Consider the following 18,480-nt stretch of genomic DNA (forward strand, 5'->3'; position numbering starts at 1 on the left):
AACACCGTTTTAGAGCTGTACCCTCGAAATGTAAGGAAGATTGGATCTTGCCATGATATGTTCATCATAACCTCAAAAGTCATCAGTCATATTGCATGATGGAAGAGATGGGGGGAAAGACATAACACACAACGTTATATTGGATTCTCTCTTCATTATGCATGTTTAGCTGCATTGGTTGTATGATTGCAGTTGTATCATATCCCCTCTTGCTGCAACTGTTGAATTAATTATTATTAATTATTTTCTTTAGAATTATTGGTTCATTTGTTTCAGAAGTGCATTCTAAAAAATGTATATGGATGGGAACAACTTTTCCACTCAGAAAAAAAAAAAAAAAAAAACAGTTTATTAATCAAAATTTAAAAATCTTAAAATCTAAACTGTAATATTCCCCCCCAAACAATAATATTTTAGTCTAATTATTCAAAAATTTCAGCTCAAATATGACAAAAAAGGCCAAAGGAGGAATAACTTAACCCTAAAAAGTCAGGCAGCCTCATTTTAGGAAGAATGTGAATCTGCTAAAATAAGAATGTGGTAAATATTAAACTAGGCTCTTGCAAGAAAATCTGATTGAGGTGTAAGGCTTTGAATGGATTGAGTCAGCTAAATATTGCATAGATGCATGCATGGAAATGTTTTTTTTGGCCAGAAGGTAGTTGGTTGTTGAAACAAAGTTTCATCTGGTGTTGTGTAGGTGGGTAGAGTGAATAAATTTAAGGAACAATTAGAAAAATCATTACAGGGGATGGACAGGCGATGTGGGAAACTTTTTTTTTTTTTTTTAGCTGATGCTGTATAAGCTTGCTTCTTTTCATGATTTTTCACTACTAATACTAACAGTAAACAACATAGACCTGATACCTTTTAATTGGACACCCTGTGTATACTTAATTTATATATCAAAAAATTTTCCACTGTGGCATGAAAGAAAATGCAGAATTGTACTTCAGTATAATTATTCATTTCTTTGTACTAATTTTCTATTTTTCCAAAACTGTTTCCTTTTTTTACTAAATTTTTATAATATATATATATATATATATATATATATATATATATATATATATATATATATAAAATATAAAACTCAAGAAATAGTTTTTTCTTAAGTTTTATAAAAGAATAAAATAAAAATAAATAAATAAAAGCCCTTCAATAACAGGAATACTGAATATCAAAAATTCTTTGATATTCAAACTGTAAAGTTAATAAAATAACAGTGTGAATTTTCAATTACTTTACTTGAATGACATAACTGCACTTTTATTTCACTTAATTTTAACACTGGCTTTTTGACTGAAAAAAAAAAAAAAAAAACAATGAGTCATATGTCCCTCTTTCCACTTATTTAATGGAGCAGGAAAGGGAAGAGAGCATCACCTCTAATCCAATTGTACTTTCCCAAATAATTTCAATAAACTGCCAGGTAAAAATTTAGAAAACTCCATCTATGAAGTTATTCACTCATAAAACTCTTTTTAATTTTAGAGGCTATTTGTGTAGGTTCAGCATAATCTTCTCGTGATTTTGGTAACTATTATACCAGGGACATTTATATAGTTATATGTGGGCAGAGGCACACTGTTATGTCCCAACCACATACTAATATATATATACAGCAAGCATACAAATTTATAGAAATATTGTTCTACGTCAGAAAACAAATGCTTCTATAATGGTGGCAATGAATATAAAGATACCATGGAAATAAAAATTTGTATGAAAGTAAGAAAATAAACTAAAAATAAGCAGGAAATCAACACATCTATTTTTAACGTTTATTTAAAACTGAATATAAAAAGCAGCCACAAATACTTTGAAATGAGATCAGAGATTATTGCTCTACTTTAACATATATGAAAATTTCCTGGAATGTTAGTGAAATTGTAGAAACAACTATAAAAATATCTATTTCACTACAAGCCTGTACATATATGGTGGCCATAAATTTTACATATCTACAAACTTGGCAGTAGCTGACACCAAACACATTACTATACAAAACAATTTATGAAAAATACTTCATTCAGAACATGTTTCATTATTATTAAAATAACTTAGTTTCATTTAACAGTGCTATGCCATATATGGACAGATTTAATACTGACAATATTTATTCTGCAGTATAATAAATAACACAAAAATATTATCGGAGTTGCAGATTTTAGAATTAAAATGTTTCTTGAATATTATTATTTCTTAATTATTTGAAATGGCAATAACAATATTAAAGAAATGATAGTAGTAAATTTCTACCATCAGGTACAAATTCATTGCAGGAAGCTGGATGACAAAGAAATATGATTTTGGTAAATATAAAAAAAAAAATATATGTTCTGTAAAAAAAATTTTTTTTACAGAACAAAATCAGAAGCACTTTCAATAATTGTAAAAAAAAAAAGTATAAAAAAATATAAAAAGCTGCCTGCTCATTTGTATGGATGGACTGCTGTAATAACAAAATATTTTGCTACAGCATTAATCAGTACAGCTCAAAAGTATTTTTTTAGCAAATAACCACAACATCTATAAGAAACATATTTATTAATCTGATAATTAAGCAGATTATGCACGTTATGTGCTTTGATATGTATAAAATACTTTTTGCTATTTTTGAGAACAGTTTATTATGATGTAAAATATTTTTAAAAAATTGTAGAGAATTTCATTGTTCTTTTTTATGAAACTGTACAAGCTGAACTAATGTACATCAAATATATAACAAAATAACACACTTTTCTAACATGATTTAATGGTAATGAATGTATCAACAGATGAACAGGTTTGAAACAACTACTTTTAAGTTTGGTTTTCATTAGTGTATTATTACCGCATGTGTTGAAAAATCAACTGAAGTTAAGATGTATGTTGTGTGTGGATACTGATAATTATACATCACAAGGGTAATGCAATAACAGATCTATAATAATTATTAGGGAAAACAGGAGTGCTTTGGTAACGATACTTGCAGACTAGAGAGCTATAAAAAACACTACTGGATGAAGCCAGCTGTATGGATTCAAAGAAATACATGCAAGGTTGGCATTACAGATGGCTTTTACAAATGAAGTAATGGTATTTTATGTATTTGGAAGACTATTCATTACATAATAACAGAGTCAGAAGTCAAGATGAATAATTTTCACAGTGCTGACTAGATAAATGAAAATAGTGTTGATCACAAATTTCTCAACAAATGCTTTAAGAATCTTGATTCCCAACTGTTTCCAACCTGAAAATGAAAAATCCAGAATAAAATGTGCACCATTCTGAAATCAAATTAAATAATTCATAAAGATTTTATAAACATTTAAAAACATAATGTAAAAAAAAAAAAAAAAAAAACTTCCCACATATTACATCTAGGAAGTTTTGTAGAAAAATGGATTTATTAAAATTGACATCTACACAAAGTGTAAATTTAAAGCCCATATGTTAAATAAAGTTGATGACCTTTTATTGAGATTGTTATCTTTATTTTATTATTTTTTTTTGGAATAATGGAATAATGCATACATTACAGTGATAAGCACTTGTTCATCTGTATGCAGAAATACTGCACAAAATGAGAATTTAACATGAATGTATAATAATAAGCAACTATTTACAGTTTTGAACAAAATATAATAATATATGAAAAAAATATAATAAAATATAAATGATATAAAAATTGACAGGCTAAGTACTCAATTTAACTTAATGAAACATAAGTCAATAGTAAAACGTTATTAAAAAAAAAGTTATTTTAGCCCAAAAATATCAACCATGTGAAGGTTAATTAGTTTTATAATGGAAAAGAAGAATAGTTTGTTCTTAAATGAAGCAAGGAGAATGTGTATAGCAGACAAAAATTTGCAAAAGGAATGTCATGGAATAAAAGAAGAGCAGGAGAATCAGCAATTGAACAGCAATATTACATATTACATCATAGACTGGGAGGAATTAAATGAAACATGTTGTACAATGGAATTTCATGTGTTCCTTGAAATAAACAAATTTGATTTAGTATTAGTAATAGCCAATGATGTAAGGAAGCAAATTTATATTTATATGGCATCAGCGCATGCACACACACACCCACCCACTCACCCCAGTCCAATGTTGGCTAATAACAACACTAGCCAACATGATTTTTACCTCCAAGAACATAAATGCTGTTTTTAACCAATTTTTATGTACAGATTTCGAAAATCATGGTAGTATCACATCACAGTTTTGCCAAAATATGCCAATTTTGCATAATCTAGCTCAGGAACCTGCAACCTTAAGGCGCATGTAGCCTTTTTGGGGTACCAGTTGTGGCCTTTTGTCTATTTCTCTCAAATGCAAAATTCGCCTTTTATTTCATGACATAACACCAAATTCATAATATTTTTAAGGTAAACTATCTATTCTCTGTATATAATTTGGTTTACAGTTTAAGTTTAAGGAAATGTGACATGAAAGAATATGCAGCTGTTCTAGATTCCCTGATTGAAGAATACAATGAAAGGTTTGCTGATTTTGAGAAACATGATCTCACACTAAAACTTGCTTTTCGTTCACACCTGATTGATGTCTCCAAGGCACATTATGATTAATAGAGCTCTCAGAAGATAATATTCTGAAGTCTGTATTTTACGCGACGAAGGATTCTCTTCAAATAGGGAAAAATGCTGTTGAATACCCACATCTACGTCAACATGCTTGTCGAATGCTAACTTGTTTTGGCACAACCTACTGTTGTGAATCAACATTTTTATACATGACACAAATTAAAACAAGCTTGAGATCTCAGATGATGGATATTCACTTGGAGGACCCATTAAAACTAAGCTCAATGATGTTGGAACCAAATATCAGACTACTATCTGGCATTAAGCAGTTGCAAAAAAGTCATTAAATGGTTTGTTGTCTAAGTTCGTAAAATAATAAGAGGAGTTTACCTCAATGTAGTACGTAGAACACTTCTGTATGATACTCTCCAGAAATTAAAACGAAAAAATCGACAACTTACATAAATTATTTATGTTTTACTCTAAACATAAATAATTAAAAACCAATTTAACACAATTCCAATCAATTTAAAACAATTAAAAATCAATTTAATGCAATTAAAAATCAATTTAATGCAATTAAAAATATTCTTTTTAATTGTGTTAAATTGATTTTTAATTGTTTTAAATTGATTGGAATTGTGTTAAATTGGTTTTTAATTATTTATATTTTACTCTAATGTAAGTTGTCGATTTTTTCGTTTTAATTTCTGGAGAGTATCATACGGAAGTGTTCTACGTACTATATTGACGTAAACTCCTCTTATTATTTTACAAATATTAATATCAACGTAGAACATATTGAGTATTACAGCTCTGATTCATACTATCTGTTGTCTAAGTTCGTACATTTTTAGTTTTGTTATCATCATTGCTAAACAAATAAATGTCTTCGCTAATTTTTTTGTTTAAATTCCTCATACAATGCAGGCTGTAATTAAAATTGTAAATATGCCTACAAAAATATAATTTTTTTGTATCTATTAAATTCTCAATATTTTGTATATATTGCGGCCTAATAGTATTTTGGTTAAATAAAATATGTCCTTCCAATGTAAAAAACTTCCCCACTCCTGATCTAGCCAGTAATGTATGATATACTAATTTATTTTAACAGATAATTCTCTCAATTTTAGCAATCGATTCTGGCCTCAGTTTTCTTGTGATAAACATAGTCAGACTTTTACCTATGGTTCTTAGGTTCAAATTCTTATGCTACAATTTGAAGAGAACACACTTTTGTTGAAGATTTTGGTAGACTGTGCCAAGGTTTTCCAAGTATTAACCGATCGTGACATGTTCTCAGAGTTGTAAATCTATCTTCCAAACATAAACAGCCCCTCGAGAGTAGGAGGGTGAGGCCCACAACCCTTGAGGTAGGAAAAGTTTTCAAAATATTTTCCTACGGAGGACAGTATGTGTTTTTACAAAGACATTATTGGACTTCTGAAAGAACTAGGTGTTGTGCATAAGAACTAGGCATCTATGAATAAATGCCATTTATTCAATGATGCCTCAAAATTAAGTTTAAAGGCAGTTTTGCTTCATATTGGCAATGAATTTCCATCAGTTCCTGTATTTCATTCAGTTGAACTTAAAAGTCATGAAAGCATGTCTAAGGTTCTACATGCTATAAAATACCAGGATTATGTTTGGAACATATGCAGTGATCTTAAGGTTATTGGTTTGCAGGGAAGTTTCGCAAAATATTGTTGTTTTTTGTTTGTGGGACAGCTGTGCGACAGAAGAACATTTTCCCAATGTTGTGCAACATTGGGACAAGTAGAACAGTTTAGTGCAAAATATATTCCTTTGGTGCAATCAAACAAGGTTCTTCTTCCACTCGTGCACGTCAAACTTGGGCTGATGAAAAATTTCGTGAAGGGACTAGATAAAGAAGGTAATGGATTTACATACTTGAGAAGTGTGTTTCCTAATTTAACATATGCCAAACTTAAGGAAGAAATTTTCGTACAACCCCAAATTAGGAAACTCCAGAAAGATGATCTGTTTGCAACCCAGTTAAAGGGAGTTGAATTAGCCGCTTGGCAATCATTTAAGGTGATGGTACATAGTTTCTTGGGTAATAGGAAAGTAGAAAACTGTGAAATGTTGGTGTCTAATTTAATTGAGTACTACAAAAACGGGGGCTGTCAAATATCATTGAAAATTCATTTTCTCCATTCCCATCTCAAATTTCTCCCCCAAAAACCTGGGAGATGTGAGTGATGAACAAGGGGAGCAGTTTCATTGAGTACTGTGTTTGGAAGGTTTGGAAGTCTCATTTTAGGAAGGATGTAGAGTTGATAGAACGAGTACAGAGAAGGGCAACAAGACTGGTGAAGGGAACAAAGGGGTGCTCTTATGAAGAATGGCTTAAGTTCTGCAAATTGCAGCTTCTGGAGACCAGGTGCCTGTGATGCAATCTGATTGATGTGTATAAGGCCTTGAATGGATTGAGCAGGCTCAGTGCTGATGAGATTCTTCCTCTTGCTCAGATTACAAACCTGAGGAGGCATAGATTCAAACTGAAGAAAGACAGTTGTAGAATAGATGTGTGGAAGTTTATAGCTTAAATAAATTCAAAGCAGAACTAGACAAACATTTGGAACGAATGGATCGGTGAAATGGGAAGAGTTTTTTTTTTTTTTTTTTTTCTTCTTTTGGCTGATGCTGTATAAGCTTGCTTTCTTGCATCATGTGCCTGTACTAATGCCAATGCCTCCACAATAGGAAAGCTTTACCACGGTTGCTGGGACACTGTAATGATGAGGGATTACTGCTGGTTCCTTGCGAGAGAGAGAGTAAGCAGGAATATAAGAGAAAATCCTTTAGTAGAAAACATTTTTAAGGACAATTACAGGTATGCTGATTATATATTATTGAAATATAACTATTTTTCTATGATTTATGATATTTTTTTCCAAGTTAAATGAGTTATAGAGAACATATATTTTTTTACACTTGTATTACAAACTTGAATTATATGTATATATCCCTTTTATTTTAACATTACAACTTTGGTACATCTTTTGATGTAGACTTGATAGAGACTTTTTATGGTGATTTTCAAAATCAGTGTTTATTTCCTTCAGAATCACATATTTTCATGACAAAAAATATTTTTGTTGGCTAGTGTAATTTGTTTAATTTTTCCTTGAATTTGTTTAAAAATTTTGAATAAATTTAAGGAAGATTTGAATACATTTGAGTAATGTCCAAAGGATATATCTGGGATGGAGACCAAATAATGGCATAACAGTCAGCAACAGGTAAAATTAGTTGCTTAAAAATATCAAATAGCAGCCTCACTACTGAAAGCCAAGATAGTGCATTTAATGAGACCATGAAGCTGAAAAGCTTTGGGCACAACATTATTTAAGAGATGATAGATAAAAATCATGTTACATAATTACATCAAGGTTTCTGAGGTGATCAACAAGTCCAATATATAGTGAAATATATGATGAAGCCCCTGCAAGGACAACATTTTCTAACTTGTCATTTAACAACTGAATTATTTAGTCATGTGGTAATACTCCATAAGGCAGTAACTTTAGAATGAAACTTTACGGTGAAGAGAGTCAAAAGGCTATGTCTAAGAACAGAGGATCGATCTTATGACCCTTATCCAGATTATCATACATGAATGCAAAAACCAGCAAAACTAGAGGCAGGCAGGCAGGCATAAACCTGAATTCATGGCTGGATGCACTCAAATCAAATTCTTGATTTGATTTGAGTGCATCCAGTTTTGAAAATATGGCAGTTTTGAAAATATTGAATAAAAAATTAATAATCAAGGTGGGTTAGTAATTACAGGGACTAAGGGATCTTTTGAAAGCACTAGGATAAATACCAGAGGTAACGCAGAAATAGAATGAAATAATAAAAACTGGCACTAATGTATTCGAGCGTTTCTAAATAGTATGATGGTAGCCCATCATGGTATGACATGGTAGACCTGTGGTAATATGGTCTCTGACATTAGAAATAACAGGGCGCCTCCGTAGCCGGGTGAGCAGGAGCAGCAGTGCATAGCACACGATTCTTGATTAGACTGGGGTTCGAGCCCGTGACCACCAAATACGGAGGATGCGGAAAGGTCAGGGAATGACCACCGCATATCCCGGAGAAATATGGCCTTAGTTGCTAATGCTCTTAAAAAAAAAAAACCAAATAACAATAACAACAAATTAGAAATAACAGTTAAAATGAACTCAGACAATTCTGAATGTCAAGTATCGACTGAGAGTCAGGAACAGTGTCACAATTCAGGGAGGAAGCTGAGAAACTAGAAAAAAAATATTTGCCTTTTTGGTAGAAGAAAAGGCAAGATAATAATGCTCATCAAAAAGCATAGGTACACATTTCAATTTAATCAAACTTTTGACAAAACTCCAGACAGCTTTACAGCTTTCAAATTGGAATCATCTAAAGCGTATTCAATGGATCTCATTGAAATTGATTCAATTGAGAATTGGTTAATTTTTTTCTAGATCCAAGAAAGCTATACACAGGTAAACCTTATATATGGGGTTAATTCGTGCAATGAGTGTACCGTATATCTCGAAACTGCATACATTGAAATTAAAAACCAATCGGAAAATTCTAATTCATCCATGATGTTTTGGAATATTCATCAGAAGACTTAATTTAGGCCTTTAAAATATGTTTTAACAGATAGAAATATAAAGAATAATAAAAAGCAAGTAAGCTAAACAAAGTTTATTAAAGAAATGAGCTACAAAATAAGTGAAAAATGGATATGCTACTTTCTAGAAAAATATTTTTCAAGCATCGTTTGAATAGCTGTAGCCTTCTTTTTCTCTTCATAAAATTTACGATAGCAGCTAATTCCATTTTCTAGGGTTTGGTGAACCAGCATGCTTCTTTTCACATTTGGATCGAAATCCATAATTTGTTGTCTAACAGTTTCCAAATTTCAAAACATCTGCTCGAGTTCCTTTAATGAAATTTCCTTAGACACACTCCTCTCCTTCAGTCGCAATTTCTTGTTTCTCGTCATAGGCACTCTGTTGCTCCAATTCTATAAGATACGTGTCAGTGAGTGGCTGTGAATGTGAATCCAGGTATTCCCTGACATTAGGGGAAGCAACATCTTCAAAGCCAAGATCCTTTCCAATGATGCTAATTTCTTCAATAACAGCGTCAACTTTTTGGGCGTTTTTTTTTTTTTTTTTGCATTGTCAAAAATTTTTTGTTTCATAATCGGTTGCACTACTCGAAATTTTAGGGGGCATATATAGAGGAATAGTATAAATGTTAGTGACCGTATTAACCAAAACTCGCATTGATCGAAAAAGCATATATCAAGATTTACCTGTACAATAATTCTCAATAAAATGCTATTGCTAGATATTCTTGGAATGGATCATAGTTATGAGTCTATTACACATCTAATGGGGACAGCCTTCCTGGGTTTAATTAGATCTTAATGGAACAAATAACCAAATCCCTTTACAGAGCTTGTTATAAAATAATCAATATAATAACAGTCAACTGAACTGAAATCAGATATATTTAACCAATCTGAATCTGAGCTGTGTTTCTGTGATTATGAATGATAACAGCTAAAAATTGACATTCCAAAAATGAGGGAAAAAAAAAAAAAAAAGAGCTAATATCCTTAGCTAAACATCTACAATTAACATAACAGATAAATAACGAGGTAATTTAGAAGAATAACTAGAAATCCTTAAAAGCTAGGTTGTATTTCCTCCTCCTCCTCCACTATAAAGATCACCTGCCACTTCTCGGCATATGATCTTCAATAGCAGAGGAGGAAGAAATAATGACAAATTGTACTTTTATCGACAATAGTGCAGTTGGTCCTCTCTCTCTCTCTCTCTCTCTCTCTCTCTCTCTCGCTTGCTATACAGATGACTGGATTTCAATATCAAAAAAATTTACAATTAGTTAGTATCATATTTTATTAAATTGCACTTGCTACACCTCATTTTATGCTTTGTTTATAAATTTTTTTACTTTGTTTCCTACACCAGCTACTCTTGTTCTCATTTTAATGTGTAACTGCTTGTTAATTTAGTTCTCTTGCAATAGCCATTTCATGTTACTATAATATTTGTATGCTAACATTTATGTTAATTAAATAAATAATAATAAATAAATCTTCAGCCATTGTCAATCCAGTACAGGATGGAGGCCTCCTCAACAAGTCACATTGAGGGAATGGACTGTAGTCTGCCATGCTGGTCCAGTGGGAGTTGGCAGCGTTATTATTAGTTATTTGGTTTTTAGGAGCATTAGCAACTAAGGCCATATTGCTCCGGAGATATACGGTGGTCACAAGCTCGAACCCCGGTCTAATCAAGAAGTGTGTACTATGCACTGCTGCTCCTGGCTACGGAGGCGCCAGGTGTTGGCAGATCCACCGTATTTAGCAGTCAGGGGTTTGAACCCCAATCTACTCAAAGAGGAGTGCTATTGCACTGCTGCTCCTGACCACTTGGCTACAGAGGATTTATGTTAATTAACCTTTGTTATATAATTCCTCTCACTCAACACTGATAAACTCTAGCCGTTTTGCTGTGAAGGGCAATATTGCAATAAAGATTTCTTAATTAACAGGTTCTCTTTCTTCAAGACAAAGCAATAGATTAAGCAAATGGCTTGATGAGAGTTCCCATGGGCTAAACAAACTAAAGATATTGTCAGTGACAAATCTAGTCATTATTTGTCTAGATTAGCCATTGAACATGTTGTGACAAGTTGAAACTTTCTACACTGCTGCAATTTCAAAATACAAAATCAGTCCCCAAACTTTTTGATCACACCACATATTCTAATATAATGATTTAGTTCTGCTAATTTCACATTTTTCAGCTCAGCTTGTAATATTGATGGTATATATCTTTCTTGATGGTTTGTTACAATGGTATTTAGCACCATGTTCTGATCCGTGACAAATCCACCAGAGATTCTGTTGACCCAAGTGACATCCCATCTGGTATCTTGAGTGCTTTTCCTATCATGGTCTGAGATCATCTAATGAAATGCAGACACTCGCATCCTTCACAAAATTGTTCAAGGGTTACGTTACCCTTTATTTCAACAGGACAGCATAGTCCATGATGCTAATAATACACCCAAACTGAATGCACACAATAGGAATAAAGAGAAGATTCTGAAAACGTATTTATATTTTTTATATGATTAATGATTTCAGTGATGGAGAAACATATTTCACCATCATAACGTAAAAACCCATAATTTCAGCTATCGGTATTATAGCAAATGCAATTAGATCGAGTTTACTACTCATTTATAACAGATTCCATTAGCAGGAATGCAACTGGAAATTGTTTTATGGAAGTGACCTCCAGAAATGAGCTTTAGTATAATATAAGCTAGCATTAGGTGATAATAGTGAGTTTCTGCCTTTATGGTGTTGTTTATTCAGTTGCTACACATGTGCAGCTTTGTTTATGTATATCAAGCATGCCTCCTCATTTTTATCCTTTTTATATTGTAATTAGCATTATTAGTGTGTCATACGATGCAAGAAAGCAAGCTTATGCAGCATCAGCCAAAAAAAAAAAAAAAAAAACCCTCCCATTTCAACCATCCATTCGTTCCAAATGCCTGTCCCGCTCAGCCTAAAATTTATTTAGGTTATCAACTTCCACAACAAAAGATGGAAGCCTGTTCCACCAATAAACCACATGCTGGCTAAAGGCAGACTTCCACACATCTATTCAACAACTGTCTTCAATTTGAATCTATGCCCCCCCCTCAGGTTCTTAATCTGAGCAAGAGGAAGAATCCCATCAGCATTCAGCTTGCTCAACCCATTCATGGCCTTATACACCTCAATCAGATCACCTCGCAGGTGTCTACTCTCCAGGCACTGCAATTTGCAGAAATTAAGCCTTTCTTGGTAAGAGCACCCCTTTGTTGCAATTCTTTGTACTCATTCTAGCAACTCTACATCCTTCCTAAAATGAGGCCTCCAGACCTATACACAGTACTCTAGGTGTGGCCTGACCATTGCCTTGTACAACGGGATAATCACCTCTCTGTCACTGCTATCAAAATTCCTATATATCATTGACAAGACTCCATGACCTGCCCTGCTCAGCAAACTTCATATTTGACCGCACAACTACTCCCCAGGTCTTTTTCACTTTTCACTTCCCTGAGTGTAATATCACACAGTTGGAACCTTTCTCTTGGGTTACTGCTACCCATAAGAAGTACTTTGCATTTGTCAGTGTTAAACTTCAGTTGCCACTTCTCAGCCCATTTGCCCAACTTGTCTAGATCCAGTTGGAGTAGCATACTGTCTTTAACAATCCTGCCAAACTTTGTATCATCTGCAAACTTGAACATTAATCCTAATATACCTTCATCAATATCATTGATGAATACACAAAACAACAATGGGCTCAGCACCGAACCCTGAGGAACTCCACTAATAACATTTGTCCACGAAGAGCAGTGTCCATTGATTACCATTCTCTGTCATCTCCCACTCAACCATCCCTTTATCCATTGTAGCAACTTACCCTTAATGCCATACCTCTCCAATTTGTACAGCAGTCTTCCATGTCCAACAGTATCAAAAGCTTTCCTGAAATCCAAGTATACGATATCAAAATTTTGATATTCAGTTCCTTTGTGACCACATCATAGTATCCAATCAAATTGGTCAGACAGGACCTCCCTTTAACAAACCCATGCTGTGTCTTAACTATTACTGCAGTCTTGTCTAGATGATCCTGCAATGCTTCTTTAATCAGTGACTCCATTATTTTCCCCAGAACACAAGTTAAACTAACAGGTCTATAGTTATTTGTGTCACCTTTTGAACCCCCTTTGTGAATTGGTCATATATTTGCACACCTCCAGTCCATGGGGACCTCCCCTGAGTCCAAGGAAGCTCTCATAATTATGGCTAAGGGTTTGCTTACTTCCCCTGCTGCCTCCTCTAATATAACTGGATAGATCCTGTCCACCTTAGGTGCCTTTGTTTTTTTTTTTATGTTTAACTTCAACAATTGCTCCTCCACTTTGCTCTCAATTATAAAATCACTTAGCTCCCTGTTAGAGTTTGATAAACTTCTGGCATTCCCCTCATTAATCAACTCCTCATGTGTGAATGTAGATGCAAAATACTCATTCAGTTTATCAGCTACCTGAGCATGATCATCAATAGTCAACCCATCTATGTTAATTGGTCCAATCTGATTCATCCCTTTCCTTCTAGAGTTTACATAAGTAAAGAACTCTTTGCTGTTTTTCTTTGCATCATTTGCCAAAGATTTCTCATAATCTGCCTTCACCTGCCTAATCTCCTTTGTACTTGATTACAGACAAGCTTATATCTGCCATAGGCTATTGTGTCACCTGATAATTTATATGCATCCAATATATTTTTCTTCTCTGCCACGAACCTCATTAATTCATCTGACATCCATTTAGGCCTGAACCTTGAACGTTATTTCTTAGTTGGAATGAAAAGCCTAATAGCCTCCGAGATTAAGTCTCTGAAGGCTCCCCATTTAGAATTCAGAATTAAATGTTGGTAACATCATCAGTTGATTCCACTGTACAGAATTTAAAAACTGCCTGAGACCCCCGTAGTCACCTTTACGAAAGCAAAATCCCTTCCCTTTAGCCTTGATGGTAGTTACATCTTTAAGTAATTCCCATATCAGCACATTGTGATCACTATCATCCAGTGGTTCCTTTATCTGAAAATTATTAATGCATCAATAATCACTGCTGGTAATCAGATCAAGAGTTATTACTCCCTCTGGTTGCCTCTCCAACATGCTGCTGTAGAAAACAGTCATCCAATAAATTCAAAAAAGTATTGCTAGTGTGCGAGTGACCAATCCACAAGTTCCAGTCAATATCTCGAAAGTTAAAATTCCCCACTATTAGACATTCTAATTTACTGGCCCACTCTATTTCTCTGCACAATTGCTCATTATACTCATCAGATTCGCCAAACAGATTCATCATTTACATCACACCAAACAGACTCAACATTGCATTGTCCACCAACATCAATTGGATGTGCTTCCCTAGATTTTATGTGTTTCTTAACTAACAGCATAACCCTTCCTCCCTTCCTGTCTATCCTTTCTGTACACACTGTACTCCCCAAATTCCAATTCTGCACTGCTTATATCTGTGTGATACCATGTTTCTGATATGCCAACAATATCTGCCTCTGATGTCTTGACTAGCATTAGCATTAGCATTAGTAGAGGCATTTGATGCAAGAAAGCAAGCTTATGCAGCATCAGCCAAAAAAAAAAAAAAAAAAAAAAAAAAAAAAAGTAACATAAATAAATAAAAATAACCACTTCCACTTCACCCCTCTGTTCGTTCGAAATACCTGTCCAGCTGAGCCTTAAACTTATTTAGGCTATCAACTTCCACGACAAGGGATGGAAGTCTGTTCCACCCACCAACCACCCGCTGGCTAAAGGCAAATTTCCGCACATCTATCCTACATCTGTCTTTCCTCAATTTGAATTTATGCCCTCTCGGGTGATTTTTCTGAGCTAGAGGAAGAATCCCATCAGCATTGAGCATGCTCAAACCATTCAAGGCTTTGTACACCTCTATCAGATCACCCCGCTGGTGCCTAGTTTCCAGACACTGTAATTTGCAAAACTTAAGCCTTTCTTCGTAAGAGAACCCCTTTGTCCCATTCACCAATCTAGTTGCCCTTCTCTGTACTCGTTCCAGCAGCTCTACATCCTTCCTGAAATGAGGCCTCCAGGCCTGTATACAGTACTCTAGGTGTGGCCCGACCATTGCCTTATACAAGGGAATAATCACCTCCTTATCCCTGCTAGAAAAATTTCTATATATCATTGACAATACACCATGAGCTACTCTTGCAGCTCGTCTGCACTGCTCAGAGAACTTCATATCTGCCTGCACCACCACCCCCAGGTCCCTTTCATTCTCTACCACTGTCAGTGTAGTACCACAGAGTTGATACGTTGCTCTGGGGTTGCTGTTTCCCATATGTAGTACTTTACATTTGTCAATGTTAAACTTCATTTGCCACCTCGAAGCCCATCTGCTCAACCTTTCCAAATCCTGTTGCAGCAGCATAGTGTCAGTAGTGTCCTTGACTACCCTGCCAACCTTTGTATCATCTGCAAACTTGGACATTAAGCCTGATATACCATCATCAATATCATTTATAAATACAGAAAACAATAAAGGCCCCAATACTGAACCCTGAGGGACTCCACTAATAACATTAGTCCACGATGAGCAGTGTCCATTGATTACCACTCTCTGTCTTCTCCCCCTCAACCACCCCTTTATCCATAGCAGCAACTTGCCTCCAATGCCACACTGCTCCAATTTGTGCAGCAGTCTTCCATGTGCAACAGTATCAAAAGCCTTTCTAAGATCCAAGTATATAATATCAAAGTTATTCCCTGCATCCAGTTCTTTTGTGACTGCATCATAGTATCCAATCAAATTGGTCAGGCAAGACTTCCCCTTAACAAAACCATGCTGTGTCCTAGCTATAACTGAAGTCTTGTCTAGATGATCCTGCAGTGCTTCTTTCACCAGTGCCTCCATTAATTTTCCGGGAACAGAAGTTAAACTCACAGGTCTATAATTACTTGTGTCAGCCTTTGATCCCCCTTTGTGAATTGGGGTCACATTTGCACATCTCCAGTCAATGGGTACCTCCCCTGAGTCCAAGGAAGCTCTCATAATTATGGCTAAGGGTTTGCTTACCTCCTTTGCTGCCTCCTTTAATATAACTGGATAGATCCCATCCACCCCAGGTGCCTTTCTTGTGTTTATCTTCAACAATTTCTCCTCCACTTTGCTCTCAGTTATTACAAGATTCTCTAGCTTACTGCTAGAGTTGAATACACCTCTGGCATTCCCCTCGCTGAATAACTCCTCATGTGTGAATGTCGATGCAAAATATTCATTTAGTTTGTTAGCTACCCGAGCAGGGTCATCAACAGTTGACCCATCGATCTCAAGTGGACCAATCTGATTCATCCCCTTCCTTCTAGAGTTTACATAAGTAAAGAACTCTTTGCTGTTTTTCTTCGCATCCCTTGCCAAGGATCTCTCGTAATCTGCCTTCGCCTGCCTAACCTCCTTTGTAACTTGGTTACAGATCAACTTGTATCTATCATAGGCATCCGTGTCACGTGTTAATTTGTATGTATCCCATGCATTTTTCTTCTCTGCCATATGCCTCATTAGTTCATCTGACAACCATTTAGGCCTAAACCTTGAACAATATTTCTTAGTTGGTATGTAAAGCCTAGTAGCTTCCACGATAAGTTCTTTGAATGCTTCCCATTTTGAATTTGCTGTTGGCAATATCATCAGTTGATCCCACTGTATAGAATTTAAATACTGTCTCAGTCCATTGTAGTCGCCTTTACGAAAGCAATACCCCTTCCCTTTACCCCTAATGGTAGTTACCTCTTTCAGTAACTCCCACTTCAGCACACTGTGATCACTGCCACCAAGTGGTTCATTTATCTGCAGATTCTGAATGCATGAAGAATCACTACTGATAATCAAATCAAGAGTATTACTCCCTCTAGTTGCCTCCCGAACATGCTGATGTAGAAAACAATCATCCAATAAATCCACAAAAGCCTTGCTACTGTGTGAGTGACCAGCCCCCAAATTCCAGTCAATATCTGGGAAATTAAAATCCCCCATTATAAGACTCTCTGATTTACTGGCCCACTCTATTTCTCCGAACAGTTTCTTATTATACTCATCAGAGTCATTAGGCCTATAGCACACTCCTACTCTCAATTTTGATCTCCCAATGCTTATGTCACACCAAACTGACTCGACACTGCACTGTCCAGCGATGTCGACTGGCTTCACTTCCTTGGATTTTATGTGTTTCTTAATTAATAGCATAACCCCTCCTCCCTTCCTATCCTGTCTATCCTTTCTGTACACATTGTACTCCCCAAATTCCAGTTCTGCATTTCTTATATCTGTGTGACACCACGTCTCTGAAATCCCCACAATATCTGCCTTTGATGTTTTGAGCAATACCTCAAATTCATCAAATTTATTTACTAAACTCCTAGCATTGGTGTACACACAAGTATACATGCACCTGTTCTTTTTCTTAGCTACCCTAACACAACCCATGTGTTTACTTGTACCCCAATGATTCCCAGCAGTCTCTGAAATATCCTGCATCTTATTTTCCAGGCTGCGGCTCATTCCAATAGAAGCAGTGCAAGAATCACTTTCACCTCTGCCAGTGGCTACTGTTAATCTATTAGTCCTTGTATCCCCCCAATCTAGCAGTTTTCCGACCCACCTAACATTGCCTCGATAGCATCAGCAAACATTCTTGCACCCTTTCTATTTAAGTGTATCCCATCCCTGTAGAAGCAGTCTCTCCTGTTAACAAGTACAGACCAGGCTGAAAAAAATTCTACCCCTTGAGCCCTGCACAATCTTTCCAGGGCCGAATTGATTGACAGGGCTCTCATCATATACTCACTTCAAGCTCATCAAATTTATTAACTATACTCCTAGCATTGGTGTACATACAAGTATATGTGCACCTGTTTTTACTCTTAGTTACCCTAACACAGCCCATGTATTTATTTGTTCCACTATGACTCACAGCAGTCCTGGAAATCTCCATTGCTTTGCTTTCCAGACTGCTGCTCATTCTAATAGAAGCAGTGGAAGAATCACTTTTGCTCTGCCTGCAGCCACTGTTAACCTTTTAGTCTGTGTATCCCCCCAAGCTATCAGTTTTCCAACCCACCTAACACTGCCTCGATAGCATCAGCAAATATTCTTGTGCCCTTTCTATTTAATTGTACCCCATCCCTGTAGAAGCAGTCTCTCCTGTCAACAAGCACAGACCAAGCTGAAAAAAAAAAACTCTACCCCTTGA

The 18,480-nt window shown here is 35.2% G+C and overlaps 1 protein-coding gene across 3 annotated transcripts in view; it reads right to left on the reverse strand.

Moving 5' to 3' along the window:
* Positions 1–2,685: 2,685 nt before the first annotated feature.
* The window catches only part of LOC150083765 (tyrosine-protein phosphatase non-receptor type 13-like), a 478,105-nt gene continuing 462,310 nt past the window's right edge, over positions 2,686–18,480 (reverse strand). For all 3 annotated transcript variants that reach the window (XM_090378206.1, XM_090378207.1, XM_090378208.1), the window contains one exon: positions 2,686–3,238. In XM_090378206.1, coding sequence (XP_090234332.1) covers positions 3,208–3,238 — 31 coding nt within the window. In that variant the 3' untranslated portion in view covers positions 2,686–3,207. The remainder of the gene's footprint in view (positions 3,239–18,480) is intronic.

Source organism: Mastigoproctus giganteus, chromosome 7 (genome assembly GCF_048544385.1).
Source record: "Mastigoproctus giganteus isolate SK-2022 chromosome 7, ASM4854438v1, whole genome shotgun sequence".
Lineage (NCBI taxonomy): Eukaryota > Metazoa > Arthropoda > Arachnida > Uropygi > Thelyphonidae > Mastigoproctus > Mastigoproctus giganteus.